The sequence below is a fragment of the Mustela lutreola genome, chromosome 11 (assembly GCF_030435805.1).
Source record: "Mustela lutreola isolate mMusLut2 chromosome 11, mMusLut2.pri, whole genome shotgun sequence".
Lineage (NCBI taxonomy): Eukaryota > Metazoa > Chordata > Mammalia > Carnivora > Mustelidae > Mustela > Mustela lutreola.
Genome location: NC_081300.1, coordinates 97,228,425 through 97,243,432, shown reverse-complemented (window position 1 = coordinate 97,243,432; position 15,008 = coordinate 97,228,425). Strand labels below are relative to the sequence as shown.

The 15,008-nt window shown below is 48.7% G+C and overlaps 1 protein-coding gene across 1 annotated transcript; it reads right to left on the bottom strand.

The window, feature by feature from the left end:
* Positions 1-5,431: 5,431 nt before the first annotated feature.
* LOC131811305 (uncharacterized) lies at positions 5,432-13,521 on the bottom strand. The gene is made up of 6 exons (XM_059139698.1): positions 13,109-13,521; positions 6,744-6,869; positions 6,523-6,625; positions 5,989-6,221; positions 5,851-5,890; positions 5,432-5,701 (listed from the first exon to the last, which is right to left on the bottom strand). The coding sequence occupies exons 1-6, from the start codon at positions 13,186-13,188 to the stop codon at positions 5,540-5,542; spliced, it is 744 nt and encodes a 247-aa protein (XP_058995681.1). The 5' UTR covers positions 13,189-13,521; the 3' UTR covers positions 5,432-5,539.
* Positions 13,522-15,008: the final 1,487 nt, after the last annotated feature.

Here is a 15,008-nt window from a genome sequence, read left to right as displayed (position 1 = left end):
TTGAGTGTGTGAGTGTGTATTATTTGTAAGTGTGTGTGGGGGGACCGTGTGTGCTGTCCAGATGGAGACAGACAGTGTTCCTAACTGTGGGTTGTAGTTTGAAAAGTTGGAGGAACGCTGCTGTCTCGGGCTGGGTTTGTGTAACAAAATTGCAGACTGGGGGGGTTTACAACAACATACATTTGTTTCTCACAGCTCTGGAGGCAGGAGGTCCGAGATCAAAGGTCGAAGTCAAAGATCAAAGCCAGCAGATTTGGCGGCTGGTGAGGACGGCTTCCTGGCGCACAGACGGCATCTTCTCGCTGTGTGCTCTCATGGCGGAAGGGGAGGGACCTTGCTGGATGGCTGTCTTCCCAGCTTGACTGAGATGTAATTAACACAGAACACTGGGTAAGTTTAAGGTATTTGATGTGACGATGTGATACTTGTTTATATTTGGAAATGATTGGTGAACACCTCCGTCATTCACAGAGCTACCTTTTTGGAGGGGTGAGAACAATGAAGGTTGGTTTTCTTATCAACTTCCAAGTACATAATACATCATCGTGAACTAAGTCACCGCGCCCCACATCACAGCCTCGTAGGCAGCTTCAGAGAACACAAAGGTCAGTCTCTCCAGTCCTGTTTCCTTGACATGAGAGCATGCCCGGATATGTGAGTCTGGACCCCGAGAGAAAGTTCCTCCTCTGGGCAGGCAGGGAAAGAGGATGATGATGGCCGGTGCTTTCTGGCCACCAGCGCACTGTAATCTCCATCCACCTAAAACCCCAAGACACAGTTTGAAGGATTAGCTCCACCCACCTAATTCATGTCTAACAAAAATAACAACAATCTTTGGAGAAATAGGATCCAAAGCCCTCACAATGTAACTTTCTTCATGCTCAAGATGCAACCCCAAATTACTCAATATATAAGAAACCAGGAACATGTGGCTTACTCTTTTTTAAAAGAATTTATTTATTTATTTGACAGACAGAGATCACAAGTGGGCAGAGAGACAGGCAGGGAGAGAGAGAGAGAGAGAGGAAGTGGAAGCAGGCTCCCTGCTGAGCAGAGATCCCAATGCGGGGCTCGATCCCAGGACCCTGAGATCATGACCTGAGCCAAAGGCAGAGGCTTAACCCACTGAGCCACCCAGGTGCCCCAACATGTGGCTTACTCTTAAGAGAAATGTCAATCCAGGAGACCACCTTGAGACGATCTAGATTTTGGGACGATCACATATGCATTTTACAGCCACCGTTATTATTGTGTTCAAAGGTATAAAGGAAAACACACTCACAATGAATAAAGAAGACGGGAAATCTCAGCAGGGAAATAGAAACTGTAAAAAGAAGAAGAAGAAGAAGAAGAAGAAGAAGAAGAAGGAGGAGGAGGAGGAGGAGGAGGAGGAGGAGGAGGAGGAGGAGGAGGAGGAGAAGAAGAAGAAGAAGGAGAAGAAGAAGAAGAAAAGAACGGAATGGAAATTCTAGAACTGAAATATACAATCCAGGAAAGAAAATCATGGAGGTCGGTCTGCTGTTCTTATTAAATTAACCTCATCCCAAATGGACAGAATGACTTCTCCACTTGGCGACATGCTCAAGTATTTGGCACAAAGCATTTTCCCTTTCCTGGAGCTTCCTCTGCCCCCTCACTCCTGTCTTAGGTAGAGCACTCGCCCCCTCCCCTGTTCTATAACAGACTCTGTTGTTTCTGCCCACTCAATCCTCATTCCCCATTCCCGATTTGCCTTTGGGGACACCACTTCTCTTCCACATTAAATCCTTCTGGTTTGAGAGGAGCTGGTTCTCCTCCCTGGCACCAGGCGTGGACCCATGAGCCAGACCTGGCCATCTGGTATATTTCCGACCCCTAGCCACGGAACGGGGCCACCAGACAGGGATACGAGTGAAACCAAGCCAACCAGAACACTCCCTAGGATTTTGATCGGCGTCTTTGGGCAGGAGATTCTACGGCTGGTTCCCTAAATGGACATTGGGAGCTTTCAGCAGCCACTTTGTCACCTATCTAAGAATAACAACACGGGACAAAGGAGAACCGAGAGGCAGAGCAAGGTCAATGCCTGATAGCACTGCTGGTACCCGCCATGCTTGAAGGCATCTACTTGCCTTTAGATTTTGCAGTGAAGAGATCCAATAAATTTCCTTTTTCTGTTTTCATTGATTTGCGTTGGGTTTCTGTCACTGAGGGCTGAAAAAACCACTCAGATATCATTCCCATAGCTACAATCACATTCTGCTACTCACGGCGCTGACACGCCGGTAGGACTGGGAAATCCTAAAGGGGCAAGGAACATTCTGCTCTAGTTTGCATCCCAAAACCTAGAGCACTCCTTGACGGGGAGAAAGTTCTCGATGGTGCTTACCAAATGAATGAGCAACTTAATGCATCTTGGTAAACCCGGGCCTTTGGCATGATATTTTGCCCAGGTCACGTATTTTGTGTCTGTATTTTGTGTATGACCTTTTCAGGTCTCATAAGATGTTGATGTCCCCATGTGACAGCCGGAGATAAAAAGGACTTTGGAAGCATTGTAACCAAAATGTTTGTCTTCACAGCCCTATCTTGCCCATCAAGGCATGTTGCTCCCCATTTCGCAGGATTGAAGCCTGGGTCGGAGTGTTACTTTGTTTTAACATGAAGGAGAAACAATGAAGCAGATGTGGATTAAGCACACAGGGGTGCTGGAAAGGAGGAAGGAAGGAACACCACAGTCCTGGTGTGTGGTGAAGAAAAGCAGGCTCATTTTTTATAAATTCACCTGTACCCAGCAATTAGCAACAAAGGAAAGTACGTGCTGGAAAAAAATAATAATAAAATGCATCCCAAGCTACTGAAAAGAATGCCTTTTAATGACTCATCTGTGGAAACCAACAGCTTCGCAAATCCTGCGTGGGTTTCCTGGGGTTCCCACAACAGCAAACTGAGTGGTTTAAACAAGAGAAATGTTTTGTCTCGTCGTTTTGAAGGTTGGAGTCTAAGATCAAGGTGTTGGCAGGCCATCCTCCCCCTGAAGATGCTGGGAAGACTGTGTCCCAGCTTCGGGAAGTTTCTTGGCTCCTGGAGATACAGATCTCAACTCCACATGTCGTTCTGCTTGTGTGTCTGTGTCCAAAATGCCCCTGTCCTATTGGCTAGGGTCACACTACTCCTGTGTCACCTTATCTTAACTAATTATACCTGGAAAGACCTTATTTCAGAATCAAGTCATATTCCGGAGTCCTGGGTTTAGAACTTCAACATATGACTGGGTGTAGGAGACACCACTGAGCCCACACAACTCTTCTTCGGCACAGAATGACATAGTGTCAACTTTAAACATCGTTTCCAACTTACGCTGTTGAGTGCGAGTGGGCCACAGAGACGGAGAGGAATTTACCGCAATTCTGGGCTCGCTGATCGGTTCCCAAGTTCCTATCCTCCGTCTCATTCCCCTGTCATATGCGTGTGCACACACATCTGCCCATGCACTCACATGCGTGCGCACACACACACACACACACACATGCACGTCCACAGGAAGGTTAAGTTTCCACAGAGCCACAAGCAGGGTCAAGGGGACGGGGGGGAAAGCCCAACTTGAAAAAACTGACTTTGGATTTCAACCAATCCCCCAGTGTTTGAAAAAGAGTCGGGATTTCAGGGAGCCCAGAGCTGAGCCAGCTCCCCAGCCCCTCGGCGGGCCCTGAGGCTCAGGACCTTGGCTTCTGGTTTTGTTCCAATTCTCTTGCACAAGAGCACAGTGTGTGGGGGGGTGGAGGGCGTCTGGGGCAAAGACATAGATATTATTATTATTATTATTATTATTATTATTATTTTGGCCCCTCCTCATACTGGCAGCCACAGCTCCCGGCGCCCCCCAGAAGCCAGACTTCAGGTCAAAACCAGAAGTGTAAGTGACGGAGCGGACACGCAAAGATGCCCCATTTCCCCCAAATAATACCACGTTGTTTCTGCGCCCCAGAAGGCCGCCGCGGCGCTGGCCGGCCGCGCTCCAGGCCCTGGCCCGGTGACGATGGAGGGACAGTTCTGGCCGTTCCCTCTGACCCGGCCCCCAGCACTCAGCCCTGCTCCAGGCACACTTTCCTGCCCACACAGCCTCCCCCCTGCCCCTCCTGCCCCACTCCCCGTGCTTGAGGCGCTGTCTTAGAAGCTGCTGTGGCTCTCTGCCTGCAGACGGAGAGCTCCCTGCGAGGAAGAATGTTTAATTCTCTTATGCTTCCCTGCCCACTGCCTGGCGCAGGAGAGTACTTAAATGGTGGTGTGGGTGGATGGATACGCTGGGAAGAGATATTGCACCAATCTGGTGCAAGGTGCGGGCCAGACCCGTGTCCCCTAGCCAGGACCAAAGCGCCCACTCCTCCCTCCTGCCCGGGGGGAGGTCTGAGGAGCCCCCAGAAGGAGGGGTGGCGGGTCGTAAAATCGCCAGGTATGAAGCCTGTCCCACACTCGGCTTCTCGGGGGGTGTCTCTCCAGGGATGGACAGACGGAAGTCAAGAGACACAGAGGGAGCCCTGGGGCCGTGAGGCAAGGGAAGCCATGCAGGAAGCCGAAGTCTGGAGGAGACAGAAGCTTCAGCGAGCAGAGAGAAGGGAGCGTGTCGCCATAGAGAGAAGCTTCGAGCGAACATTGCGCATAGCGCGGACCAACGGAGGAAAGGGAAGGTCCTCAGAGGAGGGGACGAGGCGGTAGGGCTCGTGGGGGGAAATGACACAGCAGCTAGCGTGGCCGGCAGGACGCACTGACCATGACACGGGTCCAGCATCACCGTCCCCGTCCCCAGCCCCGTCTCAGGCCCCAGGAGCACGAGGTGCCCCGTCCGCAGCGTGCTGGGAGGCTGCACTCGCCTTCCTTTCTGTATGCAAACTTGAAAGCTCGTTGCGGGTGGAGAAGTAGGGGAGCCTTCCCTTTGAGGGCCCGGGACCCTCAGTGCTGGAGGGCCCGGGCTTGCTGAGACCTCCCCCTCCACCCGCCCTCACATTTACGAGAAACCAACGTGCTTGGCTCGTGTCCCTGAAATCTTGTGGCCTGTACTCTCTGGAATTGGGTTTATTTATTCACTTAAATTGGATTCTGGCATTTGCTTGTGTTTGTTCTCTCCATAAAGACCTTTTTATTTGGGTCCTGAAGGGCTGTTTACTGCTTAGCACGTGCGGGACAAAGGAGGGAGCGGGTGGCAGACCCCAGTGTTCCACTCCAGTGACTGGGCTCGGAGGGGCGCCCGCACGGGGCTCTGTCCCCCGGGGAATCCCTCGCCTCAGGGCCAGGGGGAAGGGTTCCCTCCTGCCGCGGACAGTGGCCTGCAAGCTGCAGGAGGTGGGCTCCCCCACTCCCCCCCCACCCCCCACCGCCACGTACGGGCAGGCAGAGTCTTGGATGTCTTTGGGACTGGGCTGGCTTGTAGTCCCAAGAAGTACTTCGGTAAAAAAGAACGCTCTTAGGTTTGTTTTCGTTTTGTTTTAATTCTAAAGGGTTGAGAAGATTGAAGACTGGGTAGGAGGTGTGCTGGGGTGAGACTCCCGGGGTGGGGGGAGTGTTAAGACGGTTTGGGCCCCGTGGGCAGGCAGCAGCCGGACTGGCTGGGGAGCCTGGGGGAAGGGGAAGATGAGTCAAAAGTGGAGGAACGACCATAAGATCCCACAGTCGTGCTCCTCGGTATTTCCCCAGTGGAGCTAAAAACTTGCGTCCGCACAAAAACCTGCACACAGACGTTTAAAGCATCGTTATTCATGCGTCCAGACGCGGAAGCCACAAAGACGTCCTTCAGCAGGTGCCGGGTGGATAAAGCGGGCTCTTAAACGCCCCTGATGCGCTGAGAAAAGCCAATGGGAACAGCTGCCTACTTACTGTATGAGTCCAACGATGGAACATTCTGGAAAAGGCAAAGCTAAGGAGACAGTACAGAGATGGGAGGTTGCCAGGGGTTGAGGGTTGAAGGGGAGGGATGAACAGGGGGAGCACAGGGACCTCCAGGCCAGTACGAACCTCTGTCTAGACCATAATGAAGGGTATGTGCCACACATCTGTCTAGACCCGCGGAGTGTTCGAGGCCAAGAGTGAACGATTAGGTAAGCCACGCGCTGTGGCGACTGACGGTTCCTCAGGTGCCACAAACGCTCCATCTGGTGGGGTGGCGATGGGGGGAGGCTGTGCATGGGGGGCTGGGGGTCCATGGGAGCTCTCTGCACCTTCCCCTCAATTTCCCGGTGAACCTGAAACTGCTCTAACAAATAAAAGTCTTTAAAAAAAAAAAAAAAAGGAAAGGAAAAGAGGTAGAGGAATGAAATGTGGGCCACTCCCTGGAGTTGCAAAAAGAAATGGAGAAACTGGACAGTAAGTTGGGGGACAAAGATACCACGAAGATATTTTTCCTGGAAGAACTGGGGAGAGCCACGCATCTTAGAAGAAGGAAGGTCCGTGGGGAAAGAGGGCAGGGTGCCACGGAGGACGGGCGGGGGGAAGGCAAAACCGGGTTGGGCAAGAAAAGGAGACAGACTCAACGGGGGGGTGGACAATGACCTTTGATTGATGCAGCGAAGGCTTGCGATGAGGCAGGCAGGGCGCTAAGCACTTGACACGGAATACCACATTTAATCCACGTAACAGGCTCCGGCTGTGGCCACTGTCACAACACCCACCCTCCAGAGGAGGAGAGTGAGGCTTACCTAGCGTCTGTCTGCGGTCGCACTCAGCGGATTCGGACAGGGTCTCCCGCTATCCGCCCGAGGGGGAGCACTTACCAGCTGAGGATGTTCCAGGAGCACCAGGAGAAGGATGTTCCAAGCAGCACTGTCCAATGGAAACAGGACACAAGCCCCAGATGCAAGCCACGTGCATGTTTTTGAATTTCCCAGTAGCCGTGTAGGCTAAAAAAAAAAAAGAAAGAAAGAAAGAAATTAATTATAACAGTGTATTTTATGTAATACAATATATCTAAAATGTTATTTCAACAGGTGATCAGTATATATATTATTAGTTAGAAATTTACATTGTTTTTTCATACAAAGCCTTTGAAATCTGGCATGTATTTTAAGCTTAGGCCATGTCTCAGTGTGGACGAACCCCGGTTCTGTGCCCTGGAGCCAGCCGTGCGGAGTGCTGCGCAGCTGGAACGCCAAAGCTCGAGTGTGACTCCTTCAAAAAGCACAGAGTGCGAGGCTGGGGCCTCAAATAAGGAATCTCCAGAGTGGTTTCATGTCCAAGATTCAGAACATACCTTTTTAAAAAAAAAAGATTTTATTTATTTATTTATTTGGCAGAGAGAGAGAGAGAGATCAAAAGTAGGCAGAGAGGCAGGCAGAGGGACAGGGGGAAACAGGCTCCCTGCTGAGCAGAGAGCCCAATGCGGGGCTCGATCCCAGGGCCCCGGGATCATGTCCTGAGCCGAAGGCAGAGGCTTAACCCACTGAGCCACCCAGGCGCCCCCAGAACATATCTTTTTGACGACCTTTTTCATTTGAAGTAATTCTAGATTTACAGAGACCTTGCATTGCGATGTTTCTCAAACTCCGAAAAAATCTCCCTGCGGTTACTAGAACCCAGCGCTTCCAGGACACAGGACTTGCGGGGTCTTGAGAGCCCAACCAAGGCTGATCCAATTCCTTTGGTGACCCAAGTCAAAATTCCCAGCGAACTACTTGAACTGAGACTGTGGAATATTACAGAATCAGTGATAACACTGTGAACTGTAAAATGTCTAACATGTGATTCATTTTTCTAATGATACTATACTTCCTCTCTGGGTGAACCACAGCTTCTGGGCAAACATTTACTCCTGAGGTGTGGCTGGGGAGCGGGCAGAGGACGGAGGGCACCTAGATAGTTGGCCAGAGTCAGCGGACACTCTGGAGGGTCCCGCAGTGTCTGCTGGCTTCTGGGTGATCATGGCAGCACCCTTCAGGGAAAATCAAATGCAAGCTGTGTGTGTAATTTTGTATTTTCTACTCATCACATTAAAAGGGGAGGGGCGCCTGGGTGGCTCAGTAGGTTAAGCTTCCGCCTTCCGCTCAGGTCATGATCCCAGGGTCTTGGGATCTCAGCCCTGTGTCGGGTTCCCTGCTCAGCAGGGGGTCTGCTTCTCCCTCTCCCTCTGCCTCTCCCCCTGCTCTTGCTCTCTCTGTCTCTCTGAGTCACATAGATAAATAAAATCTTTTTTTAAAAAAAAAGGGTAAAAAGAAGCAGGTGAAGTTAAATTTAGTAATACATTATTTAATTCGGTACAGCTAAAATATTATTCCAATGCACAGTCAAAATAAAAAAACTATTAATGAGATATTTTACCTTCTTTTTGGGGGGATACTAAGTCTTCAAAATTTAATATGCAGGTTGTACTTACACACCAGTCAATTTGGATGTTTTACATTTCTATCGGAAATGTGTAAATTGTGTAAATTTTATAATTTGTAAGAAATTGTAAATTTCATAAAATGCACAGTTGAAAAGCTACATTCATCAACCAGAGTTATTCCAAACATACGTAAAGCTCTCTCAGAGCAGAGCCAAATATCAGTTTTTTTAATTTAAATTGATTAAAATTTAATTAAACTAAAGATTTGGTTTCTCCATCAAAGCACCCACATTTCAAATGCTTCTAGCCACGTGGGTCATAGGCTGCCATATTGGACAATAATTATGACACTTCTCAACACCATCCAGTGTCTGATCTTGTTCTGTTTGATCCTGTCTCCTTGTCCCCAACTAACAGGGGTAGCCCCAGGCGAGCCCTCAGACTTGGTTTGCCCGTGATTTGTCTTTCCTTGTTTTATACCCTTCACCTAGGTATGTCGTTGCCCATATGGTTGTCTAAGCCAAGGACTTCTGCTTCTGAAATGGAGGCATGGTTCTTTTGGTCTCTGTCAACCTCCATTCTTGTGGAAATTACCCAAAGGGCTGTCATGTAGTTTGTAGGTCCTCTGCCCAATGCCACAGGTAGGCTCTGCACAAACATTGTTGAGGGAAATCATTCTCTATGTTGCCCTCCTGATTTTTTTTTCCTATTCCCCCTTTGGCATTGAACTACAAGCCACTACTTCCACGGCAATGGCTATGAGTGTGTTTGTCTTGGCACCTCAATGATGAGAGCCCTCCAAGCCTTGGTCGTGCTTTTCCGAGTACAAGTCACCCATTTTCTATTCCTGGTGGCTGACAGAGACTCACTCACTAAATTTTGCTTAGTCACTCTAAGTGACTAAGTTAGAGTAAGCAAATAAAGAAAAGAGGAAACAGAGTTTTAGAAAATGCATTTATGAACCACTCAAATTTAATATACGATTTCCTCAGCCATAAACACTTTCCCGGGGAAATTGGAGCAAAGCCATTAAAGATTGATCTTCCTGGCAGGGGACAGCCCTGATCGATCTGTTTCCAGCCTGGTGGACATTGCACCAGGCATCTTGCTATAGCAAGATGGGGGTTCCCTAACGTTCTTCAGAAACTTTATCTCTAAGACCACTTGTGGCACCCTTATGGTGTTTCAAGCATGGAGGCAATTTAAAGTTGTCTCATTTGTGTAATAACGGTGGGGGTGGGGTGGTGATGGTGATGATGATGATGGTCATGATGTATGATGGTGGTGGTGGTGATGCTGGTGATGGTGATGACGGTGGTGGTGATGATGGTGGTGGTGATGCTGGTGGTGATGGTGCTGGTGCTGGTGGTGATGCTGGTGATGGTGATGATGGTGGTGGTGATGATGATGATGGTGGTGGTGATGGTTCTTGTGGTGGTGCTGATGGTCACGGTGCTGGTGATGGTGATGATGATGGTGGTGATGGTGCTGGTGGTGGTTGTGATGGTCATGGTGATGATGGTGATGGTGGTGATGATGGTGGTGATGGTGGTGGTGGTGGTGGTGGTTGTGATGGTGATGGTGATGGTGGTGATGGTCATGGTGTTGATGGTGATGGTGATGATGATGGTGATGTTGGTGATGGTGGGGATGATGGTAGTGATGGTGATGGTGGTGATGGTGGTGATGACTGGTAGTGATGGTGACAGAAGTGGTGGCAGTCAATGTAGTGGTAATGGTGAGCTCCAGGAAATATGAGGACAGTTGGTGTCTTTCATTTTATATCTCTAATTCACCTTTCAGCTCAATAAATGCTTATTGAATTGGTGGCAGATACTATAATTAAATAATTAGTTGGCAGACAACTCATATTTGCCAGAGAACAAAATGGAAAACAAGGCATGGGTCTGGAGCCCTAAGATAGAAAAGAAAATCAAAGTTTCACCCAGCCGGAAAAGAGAATTAATTACACCCTTGTCCCCAATACCTCACCAATTTGTTCAGTCATAATCCCCCTGAGATGTCAAATTCCAGCTCGTGAGGTCGTCATGTCAGAATCTCAGAGTGATTGAGTCAGTAGCTAGACACACAACTGTAAGGTTGGTAAGTTTCTATGATTACTGAAGACCCTGCAGATGGGATTCATGTTTAGTTTCTTTAATATTTTCCAAATTTCAATCATTTGCTAACCAGATATATATATAGATAGATAGATAGATATAGATATAGATATAGATAAAATTTATTTATTTATTTTTTCCTACATGGATTTTCCAGCTATACTAGAGATCAGTAAATTTCTTCTGTAAAGGGTCAGGCAGTCCGTATTTCAAGCTTCATGGGCCTGATGGTCTCTGTTGCTGCTACTTCATTCTGCTGTGTAGGCTTTAAGCAGTCAGAGTCAGTGTGCATGATGGTGTGGCTAAATACCAATAAAACTTTATTGACAAAAACAGGATGCACACTCCATTTGACCCAGGACCAGAGTTTGCCGATTCCAACTCACATTATTATTTACAAAATATATTAAAGACTCACTGTAAGAGAAAAAAAAAAGCTACGATAAATTAATTTCAAAGAAGATTTCCTATTTGATCCCTAAATGCAAAACCAGGAGCACACGCCATGTGCAGACAACTGGAAAAGGAAATTTGATGAGAACAAAAGAAGGTTTGTTCAATTCTAACTGGGAGGATGAGCTGGGCAAGATTTGCAGCCCGAGGCCTAACCTTGCTGTTTAAAAAAAAAAAAAGGAAAGGAAAATTAGGAGAAATCTGGAGCGGCATTATAGACTCCTTGGTGCCAAGCTGAGTCTTTCTCCTTGTAAGAATCAGCGGGGGAAAGGGGTGGGGTGGGAGGGGTTGGGAGGAGATAGCTTTTTTGCCCTGTGACTTCAGCCCATTTAAGTCAACTTAGTTTTACACGGGGAAATCGTCCTTTTGCTCCCCTGCAGTGACCCTTTCCAAGGCAACCCCCACCGCAGGAGAAATCCCAAACCGTGTGAGACAACCAGTGCGAGTGACTTCCAAGAGGCAGAGAGCCCCCCCCCCCCCCCACCAGAACAGGCCACACACCCCAGGGGTAGGCTCTGCCCTCATGGCTCAGGAGCAGAGAGGAGAACCCCTCCTGCTGGGTCATTACCAGCGACAGGCCCTGCTGGGGAGCCCCTCTCTGAGGATGCCCCAGGATACGCCACCCTAGCACCTGGAGGAGTGTGCACTGCCCAGCAGGGCCCAGCCAGCCCCGTCCTGTCCGGCAGCCCCGTCTCTGCACTGCGCTGGTGAACCCCAGGTCGGCAGGGGCTCTGCGTGGGAGGCAGTAACCCAGCAGCAGAGGTCAGGTGTCCTGGGGACCCAGCTGATCCCAGAGGAGGAGGGCCCTGGGTTTCCCGAGGCAGCCCTGGCACTCCTAAGCTCCATCCACCCGAAGGCATAACCCAGGCTGCAAACCAATCAAGGCCCCGGGCAGGAAAGGGGATGCTTGTTAGCTCAAGAATTATCGCGGCAGTGACCGTGAGGAGGATTCAGGGACCAGACTCGGGCACTGACGCGGCAAGGACAGGGGTTGGGGGTGGGGGTGGGGGTGGGGGTAGAGCCCCAGAGATGTGCATGGATCACGCCTGGAGCCCCCCCTTGCGCAGACCCCCGAGTCGTGGGGCTCATCAGAGGGCTCTAAAGTGCGGTGGTGACCTCAGGAGCTCTGAGACTTAAGCATGTTCCCGCCTACTTAGGATCCTTGCGCTTCCCCATCATCCAAAAGGGACAGAGGAGACTGAGAGGGGAGGAGAGGCTATGGCTGCTACATGCGCATGTCCTCTGCACTCCGGAGTTCATGGCCATGACCCACCACCCACAGGGGCAGCCATGAGTGGTGCCCATGGAGCAGCCCTGGTTGGGGGAGAAGGGGTGGGGGTGTGGCTCTAAGGCGCGCTCCCCCGCCTCAACCCCAGTCTTCCAGGGCTGCCCTTTCCTTTGTCCGCTTCCTGTGGTCACTTTCCAAAAAAAAAAAAAAAAAAAAAAAAAAAACCACGCTCCTTGCACTCAAATTCTTATCTTGGGAGGGTTTATGGTTTGACATCCTACGTTTTAAGTCTTTAATCCTGCTTGAGTTGATTTTTGTAGAGGATGCACGGTAAGGAGCCAATTGTATTCTTTTGTAACTTATTAAAGAGACAATTTTTCCCGCGTGTGTTCCCTGCACCCTCGTCAAAGATTAACTGACCATATTGGCGTGGGTTTATTTCTGGGCTCTCTACTCTGTTCTGTTGACCTGTGAGTCTGTTTTTAGGTCAGTGCATACTCTTTTGATGACTATATTTTTGTAATATGACTTGACATCGGAAAACGTGGTGCCCACATCTTTGTTCTTCTTTCTCAAGATCGCTTTGGGGTTCTGTATGAATTTTAGAATTTTTTTTTTCTATTTCTGAGAAAACAATTAGAATTTTGAAAGGGGTTGCATTCAGTCTGCAGATCGCTTCTGGTAGTACGGACATTTTCACAATATTAATTCTTCTGATCCATGAACCCAGACATGTCTGCATCACAAAGTCAACAATCAACACCACAAAAAGGCAGCGTACAGAATGAGAAAAACTATTTGCAGACTATCCGACAGGGGGCTGGCATTCAAAATATATAAGGAACTCATACAGCTCAGTATAAAAAAATAGTCACAACCTGCTTTAAAACTGGGAAGAAACCCTGAAGAGATGTTTATTCCAAAGAAGGCTTACAGATGGCCGACAGGTACATGAAAAGATGCTCAACATCACTCATCATCAGGGAAATGAAAATTGAGACCACAATGAGATCTCACCTCGTATTTGTCAGGATGGCTAGTCCCAAGAAGACAAGGAACAACAGGGCTTGGCAAGGGTGTGGAGAAGGAGCCCCCATGCACTGTTGGTGGGCAGGCAGACTGGTGCAGCCACTGTGGAAAACAGTACGGAGTTTCCTCAAAAAGCTAAAACTAAAACTACCCTTTGATCCAGCAATCACGTTTCTGGGTATATATCCAAAGGAAATGAAATCATGGTCTTAAAGAGGTATCTACTCTCGGACGCCTGGGTGGCTTAGATGGTTTAGCTTCTGCCTTTGGTTCAGGTCATGATCTAGGGTCCTGGGATTGAATCCTGCATCGGACTCCCTGCTCAGCAGGGAGCCTGCTTCTCCCTCTCTGGCACCCCCTACTTGCGCTTTCTCTCTCTGTGTCAAACAAATTTTTAAAACCTTTTAAAAAGATTTTATTTTTAATTTCTAAAATTTTTCAATTTAAATTTTATTTTTATTTAATTTTAAATTTTAAATTTAATTTTTTAATTTTAAAATTAAATAATTTTTAAAATCTTTAAAAAAAACCAAAGAGGTGTCTACTCTCACATTCACCACAGCATTATTCATAATGGCCAAGATACGGAAATGACCTAAATATGTACCTTGACAGAAGAATGGATCAAGATGTGATACATATTTACAACGGAATATCACTCAGGCGCAAGAAAGAAGGGAATCATGCCATTTGCCATAGGGGTAAGCCTAGAGGACATTATGGCAAGTGAAACAAACCAGACACAGAAAGACAAAGACAGCTGACCCTTCAACAACACAGGGTTTGGGGCGCTGGCCCCCACACAGTTGAAAATCTGCATATAATTTTGACTCCCCAAATTTAACTACCAATAGCCTACTGTTGACCAAAATCCTTACAGATGATACCAAAAAAATGATGATTACATATTCTGTATGCTGTGTGTATTATAGGCTTTCTTCTTAAAGTCAGCCAGAGGAAATAAAACGTTATTAAGAAAATCATAAGAGAGGCATCTGGGTGGCTCAGTCAGTTAAACATCTGCCTTTGGCTCAGCTCATGATCTCAGGGTCCTGGGACCGAGCGCTGCGTTAGGGTGGGGGTGGGGTGGGGTGTCCCTGCTAGACAGGGAGTCTGCTTCTCCTTCTCCTGTTCCTCCCTCCCACTTATGCTCTCTCTGTGCTCGCTCTCAAATAAGTAAATAGATGAGAACCTTTTTATATAAAATTCTAGAAGAAGCAAAAATGTCAGGTTGCCTGGGGTGAGGTTTGGAGGTAAGGCTAGCCTGCGAAAGGGCAAGAGGGAACCTGTCGGGGGTGACTGGAAAGCTCTAGGTCATGTTCGTGGTGCTAGTGACATGACATCAATTCGCTACACAATTGCCAAAACCCATTGAACTGTATTTTTTTTTTTTTTAAGTGAGCTCCACGCTGGGCTTGAACACACAACCCTCAGATCAAGACCTAAGCTGAGATCAAGAGGCTGACCCTTACCCGACCGAGCCCCCCAGGCTCCCCATGGAGCTGTACTCTTAAACGAAGCCTGATCGAGCTGGAGAAGTGAGTTACATAGCACAGTATGGGGCTACGAAGAGAGATGAAGAGTTGAGGTCATTAATCCTACAGCACCCAGTGATCTCCCGAGAGCGCCTGCACCCCAGGACAGCCTGGCACGGAAAAGGGTTAGGAGCGCCTGCCACGGTGGACCTGTCTCCTCTCCTCGCCTAAGCGCCCACACAGCCCCGGAGGCGGCGGTCACATGCACGGAGCAGGCAGGGGCTGGCCGGCCTGAATGGGGGCTCAGAGCTCGGGGAGGACACAGAGCCCCGTTGTTACCTGGAAAGCCAGCGTGCTGAGGTCAGAGAGCTTCCAGGCTCGGCCCGTCTCCCAAATAAGTACAAATGATGTGT

What these genes read in the sequence shown, in the direction of transcription:
- LOC131811305 (XM_059139698.1), bottom strand. Translation starts at nt 13,188, where the DNA reads ATGGGGGCTCCTTCTCCACACCCTTGCCAAGCCCTGTTGTTCCTTGTC. An exon ending in TCCTGGAACATCCTCAGCTG is followed by an intron (nt 6,626 to 6,743) that starts GTAAGTGCTCCC and finishes GTGTTGTGACAG; the next exon opens with TGGCCACAGCCGGAGCCTGT. An exon ending in TCCATCGTTGGACTCATACA is followed by an intron (nt 5,702 to 5,850) that starts GTAAGTAGGCAG and finishes GTCTGTGTGCAG; the next exon opens with GTTTTTGTGCGGACGCAAGT.